We start from the raw sequence: 18,373 nt of genomic DNA, 5'->3' as shown, positions 1-18,373 counted from the left end.
TGACCTTCAAGTCCCTTTGTTTAAAATTGCAGCACCTTATGAAATATGCCCTGAGGATTATCTGATGTCGATGGTGTGGAAAAGGACTCCAGCAGGCGACTTGGCATTCAATCAATGTCCCCTGAATGCCACAGGTACAGTAGGATGATCCACCCCGACCCTAATGATAATCCCCATCCAAGAACAGCGTGCGGTGTTGGTTTATGAAGTCATGTTTTTGTCTTATATCCATAAATAAGTCTGTCCGATAAGCAAATAATGAAACAATTTTGGTGAAGTGCTTCATAAATGAAGCCAATGAAAAGATGTAGAAAATATTGCTAGTGTAATTGTTTCTCAGTGTGACTAATATGCATTATAAGAAATAATCAAAATATCAATTTCATGTGCATGTTTTTTAAAGAAAAAAAGTACAAACTTAATTTTTAGCCTGATTCCCAACTATGTGTGATGCCTTCAAGCATCCCTATTATAAAGCTTCTCTCTGTTCTTTGTGACACGCAGGCACCACTAGCAGACGCTGCTCTCTCAGTCTTCATGGAGTGGCCTTCTGGGAACAGCCGAGCTTTGCAAGATGCATATCAAATGAGTACAGACACTTGCAGCATTCAGTAGGTGCAAAGCCAGCTTTAGTACTTGCTCTGTTTATTTTTTGCTAATGATCATGGTGTGAGAATTTAACCTTCTGCTGTACAATCAAATCAGTAACATCTCTAAGAAAGAAATGCCTGAAGGAGAAAGCCATGTGATAGAAAGCTAATTTTTATAAGTCGGTGCTAAATTGTTTTGTTCCTAGGACATGGGTTTTTATGGATCCTGCTGTTTAAATGAAAGAATCCCTTGTCTAGTGGGGTAAAGGCCTGAGCAAAATCTGTTATTCAGTTTTACCTATAAAAATTAAACATATGCATTGTGATTGGCTTAAGTCTGCGTTAAATATTTATTTTAAAATATCATACATTTTAAAATTAAATTATTTAAATTTTCAGTAGTTGAACAATAGTAAAGCTATGTCACTTAGCTATCAAATTGTTCACTGCAGTTTGAGATTAAGACATTAAAATAAATGACAGTGTTATTGCACCAGAGAAACTTAATTACTCCCAAAAGATTACATGGGCCAAATTTTCCGAAAATAGCTCTTCTTTTCCCACATATCATTGACTTATTCACAGAGTATGATGCATGAATATTTTGAGCACAGTTACATTTTGCCTAGTATTTTACAAGTACAAGTCATTGTCATTACTGCAGACTGTTGTCATTTCATACTGACAGGCAAGAGGGTCTTCATACATGAGTAAACACTGTGGGGTGTAGAACAAAATATGAACATGAGCCAACTGGGAAGTTGAATCTTGGCAGGAGTGATGTTTACTCAAATGCCTTTATGTTTTGTTGTGCGTATGTTTTCTTTTACGGTTCTTACTGTCACTCAAAAATATACAAAACTTTTTTAAGAATCCTAAAGAGTATTCTTGTGGATGAAGAAATAGCTTATACAGTAACAACCCCTATCAACTAATAGAATGAGTATTTGTTTCATTATCAGAAAACCAAAGAAATGCATTTTTTAAAATCTGAAAGTCAAATTCTGCACAGCATGTTTACTTACGAAACTTGGAGTTAAATTTATCATTATTTAACTCTCTAGAGCATTATTTCTGTCATTATATATACTTATGTATAGCTATATACAGTTGACCCTTAAATAATGTGGCAGTTAGGGGCACCAACCGCCAGGGCAGTCGAAAATCTGTATGTAACTTTTGACTCCCTTCAAATTTACTAATAGCCTGTTCTTGACCAGTAAGGAAGGCTCACTGATAACAAAAACAGTTTATTAACACATATTTCATATGTTACATATATTTTGTACTGTATTTTTACAATAAAGTAAGCTAAAGAAAAGAAAATGTTATTAAGAAAATCATAAAGAAGATATATTTGCTTGAATAGTGGAAGTAGATTATCATAAAAGTCTTCATCCTCGTTATCTTTAGGCTGAGAAGGAGAAAGAGGAGGGGTTGGTCTTGCAGGCTCAGGAGTGGCACAGGCAGTACAAAATCTGCACATAAGTGGACTGCACAGTTCAAACCTGTGTTGTTCAAGGGCCATTGCTACAGATATGTGTATAGCAGTAATTGATGATTACTTGGCTAATTTCTATATATACTTATAATATAGAAAAATACATAATTATTTTTACATATTTATCATACAAAGTTTTATATTTATATATCATATAATATGTATTATATTGATATAAATGTAAAAATAGAAATATAAATAAGGTTTTATATTTATATATTATATGCAGATATATAAATATACACATGTATTTTTTATAGTCATTTTTGTTTATATTTAGAGACAAAAATATATATGTGAGATAATATAACATATAGCTTAGTTTCATAATATAAAATTTAAGAATATGAAATATAAAGCTTCTTTTATTAATAGCTTTCAATAACTCAGACCATTATATTTCAAAATTAGGTATAAGTGAAAACATATAGATTAAATTTTAATGGATTTTTTTCTAATTTTAGTCACTAGACTTTGTTTACTTTAATTATATCCATATTCAGTTCTTGTTTAGTCATGGTGATGAATGGGAATAATTGCATGGATTAAGTAAATAATAGAGCAATCTTTACAAATTTGCTAAGAATGAATAGTATCACTTTTGTTGCAGAAAATTTTCACTTTCCAAATGTACTGTTTTGTACTGCAATATTTAAATGAGGTTTCATTCTTGAGTGCAGGCCATCTGATGATGGATGAGATAGATACACTCAGTGAAATAGAAGAAATGAACTCTCAAAGTGTGAATCCTGTTGAAATTATTCAGTCAATAATTGACAGCAGATATGAATATGCCCTTGTTGACTTGGTTGCAATTATCAGGTGCATGATCTTGTATAGTAAAAAGCTGCCTCTGTTTATTCGGCTCCTACGTAGTGCCAGGCACTTGGCTGGAAACTTTCATAAATGAATCCCAGTCCTCACAAGAATCTGCAAGATGGGTGTCCATGCTGCAGTTTACATAAAAAGAAACTGAATATCTGTAGGGGAGCAGTCCACTTCAGTGAGGTAAAGAGTGAAAGGTATGCCCTAGGCACAATTGTTTCAAAACCTAATCTCTTTTCTTTAGGCCATTTAATCTTTTCGACTTTTGATATGAAATCATCTGTCCTACACTCTATTGCCGAGAGCAGTATTTTCTGCGTACATGTTCTTAGGAAAAGTCACATGATCACACTCAAGTCTTATCTTGCTATTTACAAAATGGAATTGGTTCCATCATCTTAGCACCTGTGGAAGTTTTGGAATGGAACAAATGAGATATATGAAATAATCATACCATTGTGAAAGAGTTGTGTAACAATGGGCATTAATATTTCTGGGTACAGAAAATTGATTTTGAGTTTAAAGAATTGTTTCAATAAGAATACAATTATAGAACTCAACATATTGTTAATTTGAGCTGTACCTGTAGAAAGGTATAGATAAATTAGATATGGACAGATGGTTGGATAGGTAAGTAGATAGATAGATAGATAGTTGATAGTTACATAGATAGATAGAGAGAAGATAGACGTTGCATATATTTTGGCATATGAATTATGCTCAAATACATGTATGAAATATACACACACATTTATACATGCATACATACACAAATCTAGGGCTTGTGTATGTATGCATACACAAGAAAAGAGCATGATCTTTTCACATGTTCAGTAAAGTATAGGATGAATGAATCTATACTTTAAATAATGCTTATGTCACACATCAGCCTCATCATCCATACTCTGCATACTCAATTGGAAACAGAAATGAGATCAACGTTTCTGCATAGTCTTACTCATTCTGAGGTTTTGCTAAGTCATGCTTTGTCTAAGTAGCAAAACTAGATAGTATTTGTGATATAGAACATTTGAGACTTCCTCAAATTCTTAAGTTAGTTTGGAGACTATGCTTTTTTCTCTTTTAGTAGTTTATCATTTCAACATTTAATCCTTAAGAGATTTCATTGTCTTACCCCTCTATATTCAAAAATTTCATTCAATAATAATTAATTATAATCTACTGTAGAAAAATATTAAAAATAGGTAGATCTATGTTTTCCAACTATTTGAAACATAGATTACAATATATGTGTATACCTACTTTATAAATATATAGCAATCACCTAAATTTGAAATGAAATTTTATCATTAATAAACATTAGTTGTGTATGTTCTATGAACTCTCAATTATAAATCAGATGAGGTAAGCAAAAGGGCCATTAATAAGTTTAAGATATAAAATCACTAATCTGTCATGTTGGACATTTGGTTTGAATTATTTGAGGTCAAGAACCTTTTTTTTCTTTTTTTGCAAACCTCCATTGCTATAGTTCCTAACACAATACTAAGCGTATACTATTAATAAATATTTCATAGATTTTTGAGTAAAGTATGACTTTGCTACTTTTCTTATCCGTAGAAGGATACTGGTAGCTGGAGAGTTCTGAGAAGGTGATACACCAGACTTAATGTTTATGCATATTAACCACATGAAAGTAACGAGTATTAGCCTTCATGTGCAATTTTTCTAGCCCCGAAATATCTAGAAATGTGTAGTGATTGATGAAATCACTTTATGAAATTATTCAGCCATTGCATAATGATGTCAATATGTTTGTTGTTGTTTTTTAAAAGACAAGACACAACTACACATACCCAAATAAATAAAATTGAGAATATAAGAACAAAGTGCTAAATGTAGTGAGATTCTTGGAAATTTTAAATTTTTAATATGTTAATGTTTCATTTCATACTGTGGAGTATGTTTTGAATTGTATACCAGACAAAGCAAACATAATTGCAAAACTCTTGAAAAATAGGCACAGGTGTCAAATAAGTTAACAATATCGTTTCTTATTACTTATAAAGCTATTTGGAGAACATGGCTAAATATTGTGGTCCAGTGGGCCAGCCTACACTTGAACAAATAGACTTATTTTGTCTTTGGTGTATGCGAACAATCACAGGCGACATTCTCTTTCTCTCTCTCTTTTTTCCTCTTCCTCCTCTTCCTCTCTTTTACATACATACAAATAGACACCTGGGGAGACAAGCTGTGTGTAACTGGCAGAATGTATGCCCCTGTAGGTAGACAAATCTAAAGCAAAGGGGGGTGGTCCAAGCATACCAATGCTTTCTCCTAAATGTATTGGACAGGTATATCACTCCTCCTTCCCTGGAGATGAGTGAGTGATGAAGATGGAGAAAGGCTAAAGATACTACTCTAATGGAAGCTCTTCCATAGGAAAATATGAAGAATTCGGTATAAATGTCCCGTGTTAGGTTATTATTCCTTAAAACTCTGTTTCTATGATTCAAATCTTCATTAAACAAACAAATACAAATGTTGGAGTGATTATTTAGTCATCTTTACCTAACATATTTTACAGATATTAAAGAGCTTGAATCCTGTTTAAGGACTTTATTCCTCTTGTTTTCCTCTACTCTTATGGGTAGTTTATTAGAACAGATAGCTGGAACTACAGAGAGACAGAGAGACCAAGAGAGACAGAGAGACCAAGAGAGATAAAGAAACTGAGACAAAGAGAGAGAAAGAGACAGAAAGGTGAATATTTGCTTTCCTTTTTTCTCAAGTTAATGCAACAAAACTCCTCACATATCACACTTTTTTGGTCACCATCTCATTGCACAAATGCTCAGCACATTGCCTAAAAGACAATAACACATTTTATTACTGCAGCTTATTTGGGGGAAGAAAACAAAACAATACCATCATAGGTCTTGTTTACAACAAGTATGTATTGAGCTAAAAAGCATGCTAGTCTCACTGTTTCTTTAATGAGCAATTAAGAAACCAATAAATGAATGCCGAGGTTCAGCTGGTCATAGGAACTAGCAGATGGTTTTAATTTTCAAGTATTAACCAATTAGGTGAGGGTGAGTAAGCCTGCGAGACAGGAGTTACCTGTTCTGCAAGTTCTATGTGATAAAATAAGGCAGGAACATGGCAAGTAATGGAAAGCCGGGAGCACCTAAATCAGTAGTTCTTAATCCTGACAACATTATAATCACGTGGAAGTTCTTAACCCTGAATCAATAAGGAAGTCACTCCAGACAAATTGAACAGGATTGTTACCAGACCGTAGTACACATTCGGTAACTGTGAGTTATTATTATTACTAATTATTACATTGATTTTGCATCCATATACATGTATTTCTAACTACATAGTCCTCTCATGAAATCACGTGGACAACTTTGTTCTTAATACTCAAGACATAGCATTGACTGCCTTTTAATTATTGTCGCCACACTCCAAAATGTTGTGAGTACTCATTTAGGAATTCAAACAATCATTGCAGAACCCAACAATAACAAGGAAAATTAAAGGACATTGCTTTCTCTAAAATGGGCAGAAGCCTCTTTATTTTATTTGAAACCACCTGTTAGAGTTTTGAGATCTGAGTTCAGCTCCACAGTTATGGAGTTTTTAACATGTGGTCCTGAATAAAATTATGTGTTCCCTGTGTTTTCAGCAAATAATAATAGCTAACATTTATTGACACTGATGGGAAACAAACAAACTTGGAAGGGAGGTGTTATTTAAATCTTTCTTTTCTAAGCGATTCATATGTCAGAGTTTACAACCTATTTCACAGATTCCTAATGAGTTTTCCATTATGCCTGTAAGAAAGCTTTCAATTGTAGTAACTTTATGTATTGTATTATAAGACTAGAACAGGGCTGGTGAACTGTTTCTATAAGAACAAGATAGTCAATATTTTAGACTTTACATGCCATATGGCTTCTGTTGCAGCTATTCAACTCTGCTTTGTAGTACAAGAGCACAGCTACAGACAATAAATAAACAAATGGGCATGGCTGTGTTTCAGCAAAACTTTATACAAAAACAGGCAATGGGTTGGATTTGGCCTGCAGGCTATAGTTTACTGACTCCTAGTCTAGAATACACTTTGTTTCTGTTTTTAATATCGGAACACTTTTGGGACTCTCCAAAGAATGGACAATGTCTATTTTGTAATTTATTTATTTATTTATTTTAGACAGAGTTTCGCTGTGTTACCCAGGCTGGAGCACAATGCTGTGATCTCGGCTCACTGCAACCTCTGCCTCCAGGGTTCAAGCGATTCTCCTGCCTCAGCCTCCTGAGTAGCTGGGATTACAGGCACCCACCACCACGTCCAGCTAATTTTTGTATTTTAAGTAGAAATGGGGTTTCATCATGTTGGCCAGGCTGGTCTGGAACTCCTGACCTCGTGATCCGCCTGCCTCAGCCTCCCAAAGTACATTTATAACTGTAACATCTGCATAATCTGTGAGTCTACTTTGCTTTGCTTTTTGTCTGTCGTATCTCCTGGCCACTTTTCATATCCAGTAATATTTTATTGAATGTCAGACATTGCATAAAATAAACATATGGTCTTCAAATCATACTGGCTAATATATCCCAGAAAATATCCTTCCTTTCCTTAGCTATTCAAATACAATGAGGAGTTGATACTTTAATTCAATCAGAAATTGATCTGGGTCAGGGCTATTTTGCACTTTTAATAAGACTACATCTGCTTAGGCTGCCTTTCTCCATGATGTTTCTAGAGCCTACATGTGCCCATCCTGTCAGCTCTGAGAGACCGAGGGAGATTCAGCTCAGCCTTCAGTAGTTGCTACTTCCACGTTCTAACTTTCTGCCCAAGCAACTTCAAATCTGTCAACTGTCTTGAGGGTGAGGCCAACTGGGTGCTTAACTCTGGACTCTTCCCTTAGTTCCCAAAGCTCTTAAAGGAAAGGGAAAATTGCAGTTCTGCATTTAATAATTTTTCATCCTATCTCCTCAGCTTTTTACACAGCTCAAAAGCTCAGCGAATGTCTCTTGAGGGGGGAAAAATAAAAAAATCTGAGCAGGATTTTTAGGGCCCCTGAAATTTTCACTGTATTTTTCCATCTCTGGCCAACCAAATTACATTAATTTCTCTTTCTACCCCAGAGGTAATCTGCCTGACCCATGCTTGACCCTCAGTTCTTACCCAGAATTAACAAACTTTCACAAGAGAGAAAAAAAATGAATGACATATTTGGCTTACCTCAGAAAAGATCTCTACTTTCTGGCAATTTAGTTCATCTCATTCTCACTACTTACATAGCTCTCTGATGTCCTTGGAAGTGTCATTTTTGTAATTTATGTGAGTTTTTCTAGTTGCAATGACAAAAAACACTAGTCTTACATAAATGAGACATTATCCCAAACCAGTAGATTTAAATTGTATTATAAAAAAGAAAAATAATCTTTAGTCACATATGATTGTGTTCCCTTTGAAATTTTAAGGAAGCCTATGAGATATATATATATATCTCATGTACATATACATAAATATACAAACATATACATATACAAACTCTCCTTGGCTTTTGTTGATATAATCAGTAATAAGTTATAAGGTTAAAAATAGAAAAAATAGTATATTAGAGATATTTCATATATATACATATATGTATATTTCATATGTACATTTCATATATGTATATATGAGAAATATATCTAATAGATATACTATTTTTTAGTATATCTAGATATACTATAGTATAGATATACATACATATAGATATACATACATATATGTATATATATGAAATATCTCTAATAGATATACTATTTTTTCTATTTTTAACCTTATAACTTATTACTGATTATATCAACAAAAGCCAAGGAGAGTGTTAAGCTTCTCCCAAAGTATGCTTTTAGTGTGACTTGGAGGATAAATGTTAGAGTCAGTTTTAGGCATTGAAACTTTTTGAAGTGTCTACGGCCATACGAACACTGAGTGGGCCCGATCTCGTCTGAAACTTTTTGAAGTGAAACTTATTTATAGGCTGGAATATAATTGTATAGTATATTTTATATATATATATATATATATAGTATATATAATTGTATAGTGTAATGGTAATCGAATATAATTATATAGAGAAGTATATTCAGACTAATACCAATGGGAAAAAAATTACAAAAGAAACTATACTGTGTTATTCAATCATTTGTCCATTCATCTACCCATTAATTCATTATACAAATAATCATCGACCTTTAACTATGTGCCAAGTAGAGCTAAAGGACCTGGGGAAGCAACTTGAATGTAATACACAATAAATTCAATATAAATATAAATAGACAGGAGATGAGATTAAAAATAACTTCAAATTTTTATATGTTAAAGGAAATTAGCAGGGTGCCAACATACAGAATAATGTTTGGAAATGATTTCAGATAAAAAACAAACAAACAAACAGTGAGGTCTCTCTATTTCTTCTTAGAAATAACATTTAATACTGTGACCTGAAAGATGAGATGAATGCATGAGATGAACGTGTAAAGGGTGGAGAGAATGACTATGTCAGGAAATGACAGCACATTCCATGTAGTGAAAATGACATTCGGAAATACCTTGAGGTCTTTAAGAAAGCAAAAAGATCTACTGGCCAGAGGTAGTAAGCAGAAAGAGAGTATCATGAGATGAGGCTGGAGAGCTGTGCCTTAAGGCCTTTGCTAGGAGTTTGGATTTAATAATAAGTGCAATGGCAATGCATTGAGAAGAGGGATGGTTTGATTAAATCTAATTAAAGAGGGTCATATGAGGTTTCTATGGGGGATAGACCATAGGGTGGCAGGACTGGAAGCTTTGAAACCTGCTGCAGTAATCCAGACGAGAGATGATGGTGTCCTTTATTAAGGTTAGTAATCACATTTGGCTGGTTATAATGTCATTTTTCTGAGGCAGGGAAGGCAGGACCACGAGGAATAATTTGGGACAGATGAGGTTGGGGGTTGTCAAAGGTTGTTTCTATTAAATCTGGAGAATGTAATTGGGTATGGGAGTCGGAAACTCAGATTCTAATTTCTGGACAGGAAATAATTTTGGAAGTCATCAACACAAAGAACAGGAGATTAGGAAGTAAAAAAGGTTGTGTATTCATCCCTTTCTAAATTTTGATAATGAATCAGAGCAGAAGAATAGGGTAGTAGTTAGGAGGATATGTAAGGCAAAAAAAGGGTTTCATATTATTTTGTTTTGTTTTAAATGAGAAATATTATAACATTTTTATATGTTAAAAGAAATTATCCAGTAAAAATTTAGAAGAGAAACATGAACAATTCAAGAATACCCAACAAGGCAAAAAGAAATGTTAGCCATAGCAAATGTCAAAAAATTGACTTTGGTAGGAGAAAAGATACTTTCTCCATTATAACCAGAGGAAAGCAGATGGGAAAGATGAATACAGTGAAAAGAGCTTAGTGGGTTTTGTGTGGGAGAGATTATGGGGTTTTCATCTGATGGATTCTTTTTTCTCCATTTAGTATGAGGCAGGATCATTAGCTAAGAGTGAGGATTTAGGAGGAAACGTGTGTCTTTTCAAGAGAGATGAAAAGGTATAAAACAGTAATTTCCAGAAGGTTGAAAATAAGCCCATTAGAGAAATATAATAGGATTAGCAGGCTGCATTGCATACAACCTGAAGTCTGAAATACAGAATTTAGAGTATAGCTGTCAGTTTGGTTATGATTTTTCTGCAACAAAGTTGAGCTACTTGAATGCAGGTGCAGGGAAGGCATTTGTTAAAGGCTTGCTATTCAGAAGGTTTTCTGAGGACCAGAGGTATCAGCAGCACCTGAGAGCTTGTTAGAAATGTAGCATCTCAGACTCTTCCCCAGACCTACTTTATCAGAATCAGCAACTTTGAAAAGTGCTCTTTGTAATTCACTGCACATTAAAGTTTGAGAAGCACTGTGGTAGGTTTTATCCAGCGTTGATATTTTGATGAATGAATCCACTGGCACTAGAGAGAGGCAAAGAAGTAAAATGACAATTAGTTAGCATTATACCATCACAAAACATATCATATTAGATGATACCTGATTTTCCTTTTCTGGGCATATGGGAGGATTGTACTTCCTCACCCCCTTGATGTTAGGTACCTGTGTGGCTAGTTCTGGTCAATTGGTTGTGCATGGAGGTGACTATTGCCGTGTCAGGCCTGAGAGTGTCATTCATTGCCATTGCAAGGTCTTTTATCCTCCATCATCTCAAGCCCTTGAAGGACTATAATAAACAGAGCCTCCCTGATGATGTGGGTTGCATATGCAGTGTGATAAATATTCCTTTGTTGCTTTCAGGTACTGAGATTTTGAAGTAGTTAGCACAGCATAATCTATCCTGTTCTGACTGATATACAATCCCTAGAACCAGAAAAGTCAAGTAATGGAAATAGAATTGAGAAACCCATAGAGAAACATCATGTTACTTAGTGCTCTGCTTCAGATTGGGGGAGGTTCCTAAAAGCTTGGGCGCCAGTTTGTGGCCACTATACTGTTTTAAGCTCATAGAGCATGCTCTAGTTCCATCTGCTGGCTCAAAATATTTATGAGAACATCTAGATTTGTTTGATGTTTAGACAAGAAGTCTCACCTACATATGTCCTTTGCTCAGGATTGCAGTTTTGTCAAATTCTAGCCAAAAACTCTGAAATTAAAGCTATCCATTGTTTATATTGGGTAGGCAAATTTACTATGCTCTCATTCTTTTGGAAGCTTCAGGTTTTACAGGAAAATATGCACAGTAAATACCAGACTCAGTTTTCTCCATGGCTCAGTTTATTCCCATAACAATAATTTACAGTTCTCAAATCCATGCCGTCCAATCTCTTACTTCAGAGATTCCTCAGACAAGAAACTGGGATATGCAAAGCACTTTTGGCCAAATGCTGTTCAACCCACAATTCTGAGTTCTGTGTGATACATATATGATTTATGCAGTGAAATTCTGGACTAAATCTGCCCTATCATATTGTCTCCAGACAATGATTTTATTTTCAGACTTGATCTTTTCACTTTAGGGCAACCCTGAGATGAACACAAACTCTTCATATCAAACATAGGGAAAATTAAGAAATATTCATTTACCAGAACTAAGGGTATATCTTCTTTTTCATATAGAATAATCTCTATATTTCATGGAGACTTCAGGTAGATTTGTAAATAATCAAATACCATTGTCCAATGAGTGACTTTGGTCTTAGGATATGACAGATTATGAACAAAATTAAAAAATGTATAGTTAGATTGTTGCTTTATGAGAAAGCTCTATGTATAATTATATTTTAATTGGAGCCACTTAGAACTGCGAAAGCCTTTAATACACCTTACAGATGGACTGGAGGAGTTGATGCTGAAAATAATATATAAATATATGATGTTTAAAATGTGTCATTTGCACAGAGCAACTATGATAAACCTTTTTTTAAGATTCACACAATAGCGGCAACTGTGGCTGGCAGTGGGAGGCTTGAAAAGAAAAGAATAAGGTTATTTCAGAAACACACCTACTCTTTAAACCGTGACCCTCTCCACATCTCTCTATGTAAAGAACAAGGAGGCTTAATCTAGAACTCTGAAGAGCAACTATTTTTAGATTCATTTTTCCCCCTTTCACTGTTGATCTTCTCAATAGTAGTAAATATGAATGACACAGAAACTTTTAAGACTTGTTCTTTGGAACAGTGATGCTCACAGTGTTGCAATGTGAGCAAGCATAATTGCTGATAATTATAATTTTAAAAGGAAATATGAAAATTTAAAAAAAAAAAACCTTTCTGAATTATTTCCATGATTAAATTGCAATAATCAAAACACGCTACCCAAAGGAAATGGAGTCTTTAAGGTATCCTTAGGTTTTTATTCAACCTCTACTTGAGTAAATCTACCTACAAAATCTTCTATAGGTATTGGTAAATGGCTTTAGAAATGCTTACACATTATATTCCAAAATAACAACTACTACTCAAATAATTTTCAATACCTCAAGAATCCAGTGAGTTTCTTCATGTCTTTTGTTTCTTCATAGGAAAAATATTGAATTTCTCCTTAACATAAACGTGGTTGATAATGATTTTTAAATATTCTGAACATATTAAACATATTAATACACTTAAATATTGTCAAAATAAGTATTTTGACAATTTCTAATGAAAGCACCATATAAAACCTGAGTGAAGCTTATAGTATTAGCTAAGCACATGTACTACGGATCAGACTGCCTGGGCTCAGATCTCCATAGTCACTACTTAGGAGCTATGCAATCCTGTAGAATGCAGTTAACCTTACTAAGTCTCCACTCCTTCTTCTGTAAATGTGAATCATTATGGCACCTCCAAGGATTGTTTTAAAGCTCAAGTGAGGTACCCCTTTAAAACATGTATTCTCATGCTTGCCATATAGTCAGAATGATATATTATTGTTGTTATCATTTTCTAAAGGTAGCAAGTATATAACTTTAGATTTCTAAAATTTCTGAATTCATTTGCCTACTTATATTAATTGGATATAGTTTACAAGACAATTCTGTCAAGAAATGTAAAAGTTCTCCAATTATTATGTATTTCTTTGTTTTGAATAATTATGGACTCTTGCTTTTACCTTGCCAACATTTGTGGATTATAGTTGCTGAAAGTAAAAAAATCCTCCTGTAGTTTTAGTTCAATTCAGCAAGCCCTTTGAACAGGTACTTTTGTGTGTCACATAGTGTTTTAGAGATTATAGGGGAAACAAAGATGAAGAAGAAACTACAGGCTCTTTAAGAGTTTCTGTTCTAGTGGAATGGATAACAGGACAAACACTATAGTGATATGAGATATGCAAGATTACTTCTGTGAGCCTGAAAATAGAGATCATATCATGACTGCAGTTATCCGAAAAGAATTCATGAAGGAGAAAAGAGAGAGAACAATTTAAGGAGCGGATTTTGGGAGAGCATTTAAAGTAATAGAATAGCATGAGTCAGGGAGCAAAGACAGAATCCATGATTATTGCAGGGTGAAATGGTGAGAAGTTTAAACAGATTGTTACTAGGGTACCTGTAGTAGTCATAATAAAGCAGTGGGGTGAACCAAGCTGACCATTATAGATCATAATGACTTCTGCATAAACTATAGGAAGTATATATTTTCAAATATTGACTTATAGCTTCTCTCAAAAAAAGACCTAGGAATCCTGTGGTATTGGAAATTAACACAGGAGGATATCAAAGCCAGAACCATAGGAAAAAGCTACTGGAATGTTAGATCATACACAAGCCCTGGGTGCTAGGAGCCGAGGTCCTAAAGCCTTCGTGAGGATGCTAACAACACTTCTCACACAAGCAGTGATGCCCTTCCAAGCCTCCAGCAATGACCAGGCACTGTATTGCTGCTCTAGCCTCATGAAGTAGAAAAACCTTATGCATTCTCAGGCCTGCAATATGTCTAAGAAATTTGTAATTCATACAGAGTTTCTTGGAGAAGAGGAAATAAATTGCCTTTCAGAAATGGAAACTCCTAGTCTGAACCAAGAACAGATGGAATTAACATGAAAATTTGCATAAATTGATTCAGGACCAATGAACTGCCTGAAGGTTCCACTCCCAGAGAAATGCACTCAAAAGCATCTCTAACAACTGTTTCACAAACCAGGCACTTGGGGCTCCCAAAAGATAAATATATCCCACTGAATATAAGTTTACAATAATTATGAATATCACAAAGCAAAACATTATGAGGAAGAATCAGCAAATGCAGGAATCAAGAGACTTAGCAAAACAAGAAATTTAAAAGAATAGAAAATATTTTAAAAACTATAATATATTGTTTAAAATCATTAAGATGTGAACGAACAGAAATCACAGTTAAGTAATTAAAGAATATGAAAAACTTTAAACAGAACTTCTATAAGTGAAATATTGTCATTGAAATTAATGAATAGAATAAATAGCCAATTAGATTCAGTTGAAGAAAGAATTAACCTTCTGGAAGTTAAGTACTGAAGACCTATACCAGGATCCATCTCGTGTCTACAGGAAAAGGAGGGAGAAGAGAAACACTGCATAAGCTAGTATTTAGAGAAACTGGATCTTGAATTTGGGAGAAGAAGAAACAGTCATTGAATGTCCACCTTTAACCTCTATTTTTACATTAACCCATCATAATAACAATGTGATTATTTTCTCCTTTTTACATATAAATCATCCTAGGAGAGAGTTAAATAATTTTTCCAGTGGTTCTTTGTAATACGTAGTAGAACCACAATTTAAATCTAGATTTTATGATTACAACTGCTGCATAAACATGACATGCTAGCAAGATTTCCAGAAAGCATACTTTGTAGGTAACTGGAAATTTTAATTTACAACTTAAAAAGTTGTTGGGCTCAAACCAAATTTTGTACCTCTGATATTGATTTTGAAGAGAACTAGGGAGAAGACAGTAGTTGAAAGGAAGTAGCAATAAGAGAAGTTGGTATTTAAATAAGATGTATGATATCAGGCCATTTTTTTTTTTTGAGAGAGAGAAATATTGAAGAAGGGATTGGATGGGATTCAAAATCTTAGGAATAACCGTATAATTAAACCATAGAGACAACAACAAAGGAGGAGAAGTAGAATGCAAATAAAGGACAGTTTGAAACAGAGAAGAGGTAAGATGAGCAAACCCATTGATTCTCAACTTCATAATCCAGAAAGAAAAAATGGAAAACACTCTAGCAGATAAACTTGGACATGTCATTCTAGGAAATAGGTGGTGAAAGGGTAGACATAAGGAAAAAAAAAAAAGAGAGAGAGAGAGAGCTCTTCACAGTACGTATGTGTTGTGGATAGAAGATCAAGAACTAGGAAATTGTCTTTCAACTAAATACATTCTGGACAGAAACGTATCTTATTCAAACATTCTTTATACCCTGTATAAAGGCAATGAATAGTCTCACCAGTGTGTGAAAATATTACAAGGTATTTGTCCCGAGTGCTTTTCACCGACAATGCCAGGAAGGATGCTAATCAGTGTCAATTGTTAGAGCTGGTGTTGTCATCTGGGCACCTGTTTGCTAAGAGCTGGACTGACAACAACTCATTCTACATAAGCCTTCTAAGCAGCTGTCAGATGGTAATGACGTTAATTTACTACTGACTTGGGCCAGATTTGATGCTGACCTAGACGTGACAGACTGGCTTTCATATTAGTTGAGCCATCCAGTACCTTCTGTAACTATTTTTAATGCAAACAGAAAGCATGTCTAAATGTTTTATTTCTCAAGATTCAATTCTATGTTGTGATGTTTTTGTTTGAGGAGAAGCATACATTAGATCTGTACAGGTTAAATCCCTCACAGGCACAGGTATGGGTTGCCAAAATAATAGAGAAAGGGCCGATTTGAGGCAGTCAGACATTAATTATTTACCGTGGCAACCATTGCTACATTCTATTCCTAATGGAGAACAATTTAATCTTCTGCAGCTTTGAGTATCACAGCTGTGATTTGCATTGCCAGCACAAAACTGAGGACTGAATTTTATGACTTTTTTTAGGTTAGACTCTATTAGCTTCATTTCTCTTCAAAACCTTCCTCATACTTCATGTATATCCTGAGACATGCCTGTACCTAATGTCATTGAGGAAGAGCAAAAGGACAAGTGCAGCTAGAGCACCAGACATTTTTCAGCTCAAAAGCAGCACTACCTCTTTAAGTTATGTAGTGTGTTTGTCTCATGCTATTTGTTACCAGTGTTTCCTATGGACTATGTCCATGAGTGAGTTACGTCTTTCAAGTGTGCCTAACTTAATCCTATGACCTAACAATGTAAGCATAGATGGATGTTGATTCATTAACCCATTCATTCCTTTGACTCATTCATTCAGTATATTGAATAAACTTCTAGATAATGGGAATAAAATAATAAACAAAACCTCCTCCTTCAGAAGGCTTACATTAATATCTTAATGGCACAGGAAGAAAAATGAATAAACCAAGACATAGATGGCACAATGGCAGGTAAGGTTGAGCACGATGAAGTCTGACGAGATGACTGAGAATGACAAGGATTCCATTTTAGGTAGGAAGTCAGGTAAGACCTTTCTGAGAAGGTGACAAAAAGTATATGAATGCTTGTGGAAAGACTATTCAAGGTCCCCACCACCCACACCCGCCCCGACCCCACTCCCGCCAAAAAAAAAAAAAAGAAAGAAAAAAGCAAGACAAGGGCCCTGAGATATGCATGTACCTAATGTTATTGAGGAAGAGCAAAAAGACAAGTGCCACTAAAACACAGCAAATGCCGGGGAAGGGGGAAGAAGTCCACAGGAACTAGAGCATGTAGGGCACACAGACCGTGGGAGAGCAATATGCTTTCCTGTATGCTCTAGCTTCTGCTAATTATCTTAGGCTTGTGTGGGTTTAATTGTGTTAAGAAAATTACTTTTAAAACATTTTTAATATATAGATCCATTTTTCAAATCTTAGAGGAGACATGGTAAACTGAGTCTCCAATGAACTCAATTACATGGATAATAAGCTGCAAAGTTGAAACACAAACCTAGGCACCCCTGGCTCTAAAGTCCATTCCATTGTATTGCACCACAAAGGTGTACTTAGGGCATAGCAACTGAATTCACTGCAACAAAATTTTGCTGTGCTGTTTGCTAAGACTGTGAATAAGGCAGGGAGCCTACCCTCAAGTGTCAGAAAGACTATTGGGACAGAAAAATATTTAAGCAAATAATTACCATTCTCTGTGATAAAAGTCATGTCTGTTTAAGAGATAACAAGAGAAGGCTTTGATTAACTCTGTTTAGTTATTTAGAAGAACAAGAACTAAATATGAGTGGTTTTTAAACAAGAGACCATGGAAGAAAAGAGGGTAGGATATCTATTGCAAAAATCTGAAGTCATGAAACACATGACCTGAACAGAAAATTACAAATAATTACCAGTAGTTTAGAAGCAGGACTGGAGTTCAGCCTGGTGGTACAGCCTGGTACAAAGTAGAAACCAGCTGGCTTCTACTTTGAGGGTTCATGTCCTTCTTATTGGCCAGTGCTGTGTCTCTTTCATGAATAAATACGTGAATACCACTCCATTACCAAGCAATTAGCATTGACACTATAGAGATAGGCAAGAGCTGGATTACTGATGCCGTGTCAATCATTTGGGTTTTAGTCTATGGTTGATGGCAGCTACCAAAGAGAGATGAAAGGAAATGAAAGAAGAAAATAGGGAAAAGTAAAGTACCTAAATATGTTATGACTTTTAGCATAACACAATGGAAATAAAGTATGTCTCTGAAAATTTTATTTTACCAAAATTGTTTTAGACATCTTTACAGAAAAAGAAAAGGAAAATATCTGAGATTTCAACACTTTTTGAAATATAATACTTAGAAAATTTATACTTTTTTGATTAGTTCAGATTGATTGCCCTACTTTAAAAGATTTGTTGGCACAGTTCTTGATGGGAAATTGAT

General features: G+C 34.6%; 1 protein-coding gene across 4 annotated transcripts in view; it reads left to right on the top strand.

Moving 5' to 3' along the window:
* Window positions 1-18,373, top strand: part of ADGRB3 (adhesion G protein-coupled receptor B3) — a 737,861-nt gene that overhangs the window by 327,995 nt on the left and 391,493 nt on the right. For 3 of the 4 annotated variants that reach the window (XM_005552615.5, XM_074037708.1, XM_015449250.4), the window contains 2 exons: window positions 33-134; window positions 505-611. In XM_005552615.5, coding sequence (XP_005552672.1) covers window positions 33-134; window positions 505-611 — 209 coding nt within the window. Of the gene's footprint in view, window positions 1-32; window positions 135-504; window positions 616-18,373 lie in introns of those variants that run through there. The other variant, XM_074037709.1, reaches the window with a different exon arrangement.

The sequence above is a fragment of the Macaca fascicularis genome, chromosome 4 (genome assembly GCF_037993035.2).
Source record: "Macaca fascicularis isolate 582-1 chromosome 4, T2T-MFA8v1.1".
Taxonomy (NCBI): domain Eukaryota; kingdom Metazoa; phylum Chordata; class Mammalia; order Primates; family Cercopithecidae; genus Macaca; species Macaca fascicularis.
The sequence above is the reverse complement of the archived record's forward strand: the minus strand, read 5'-3'. Positions and strand labels throughout refer to the sequence as shown.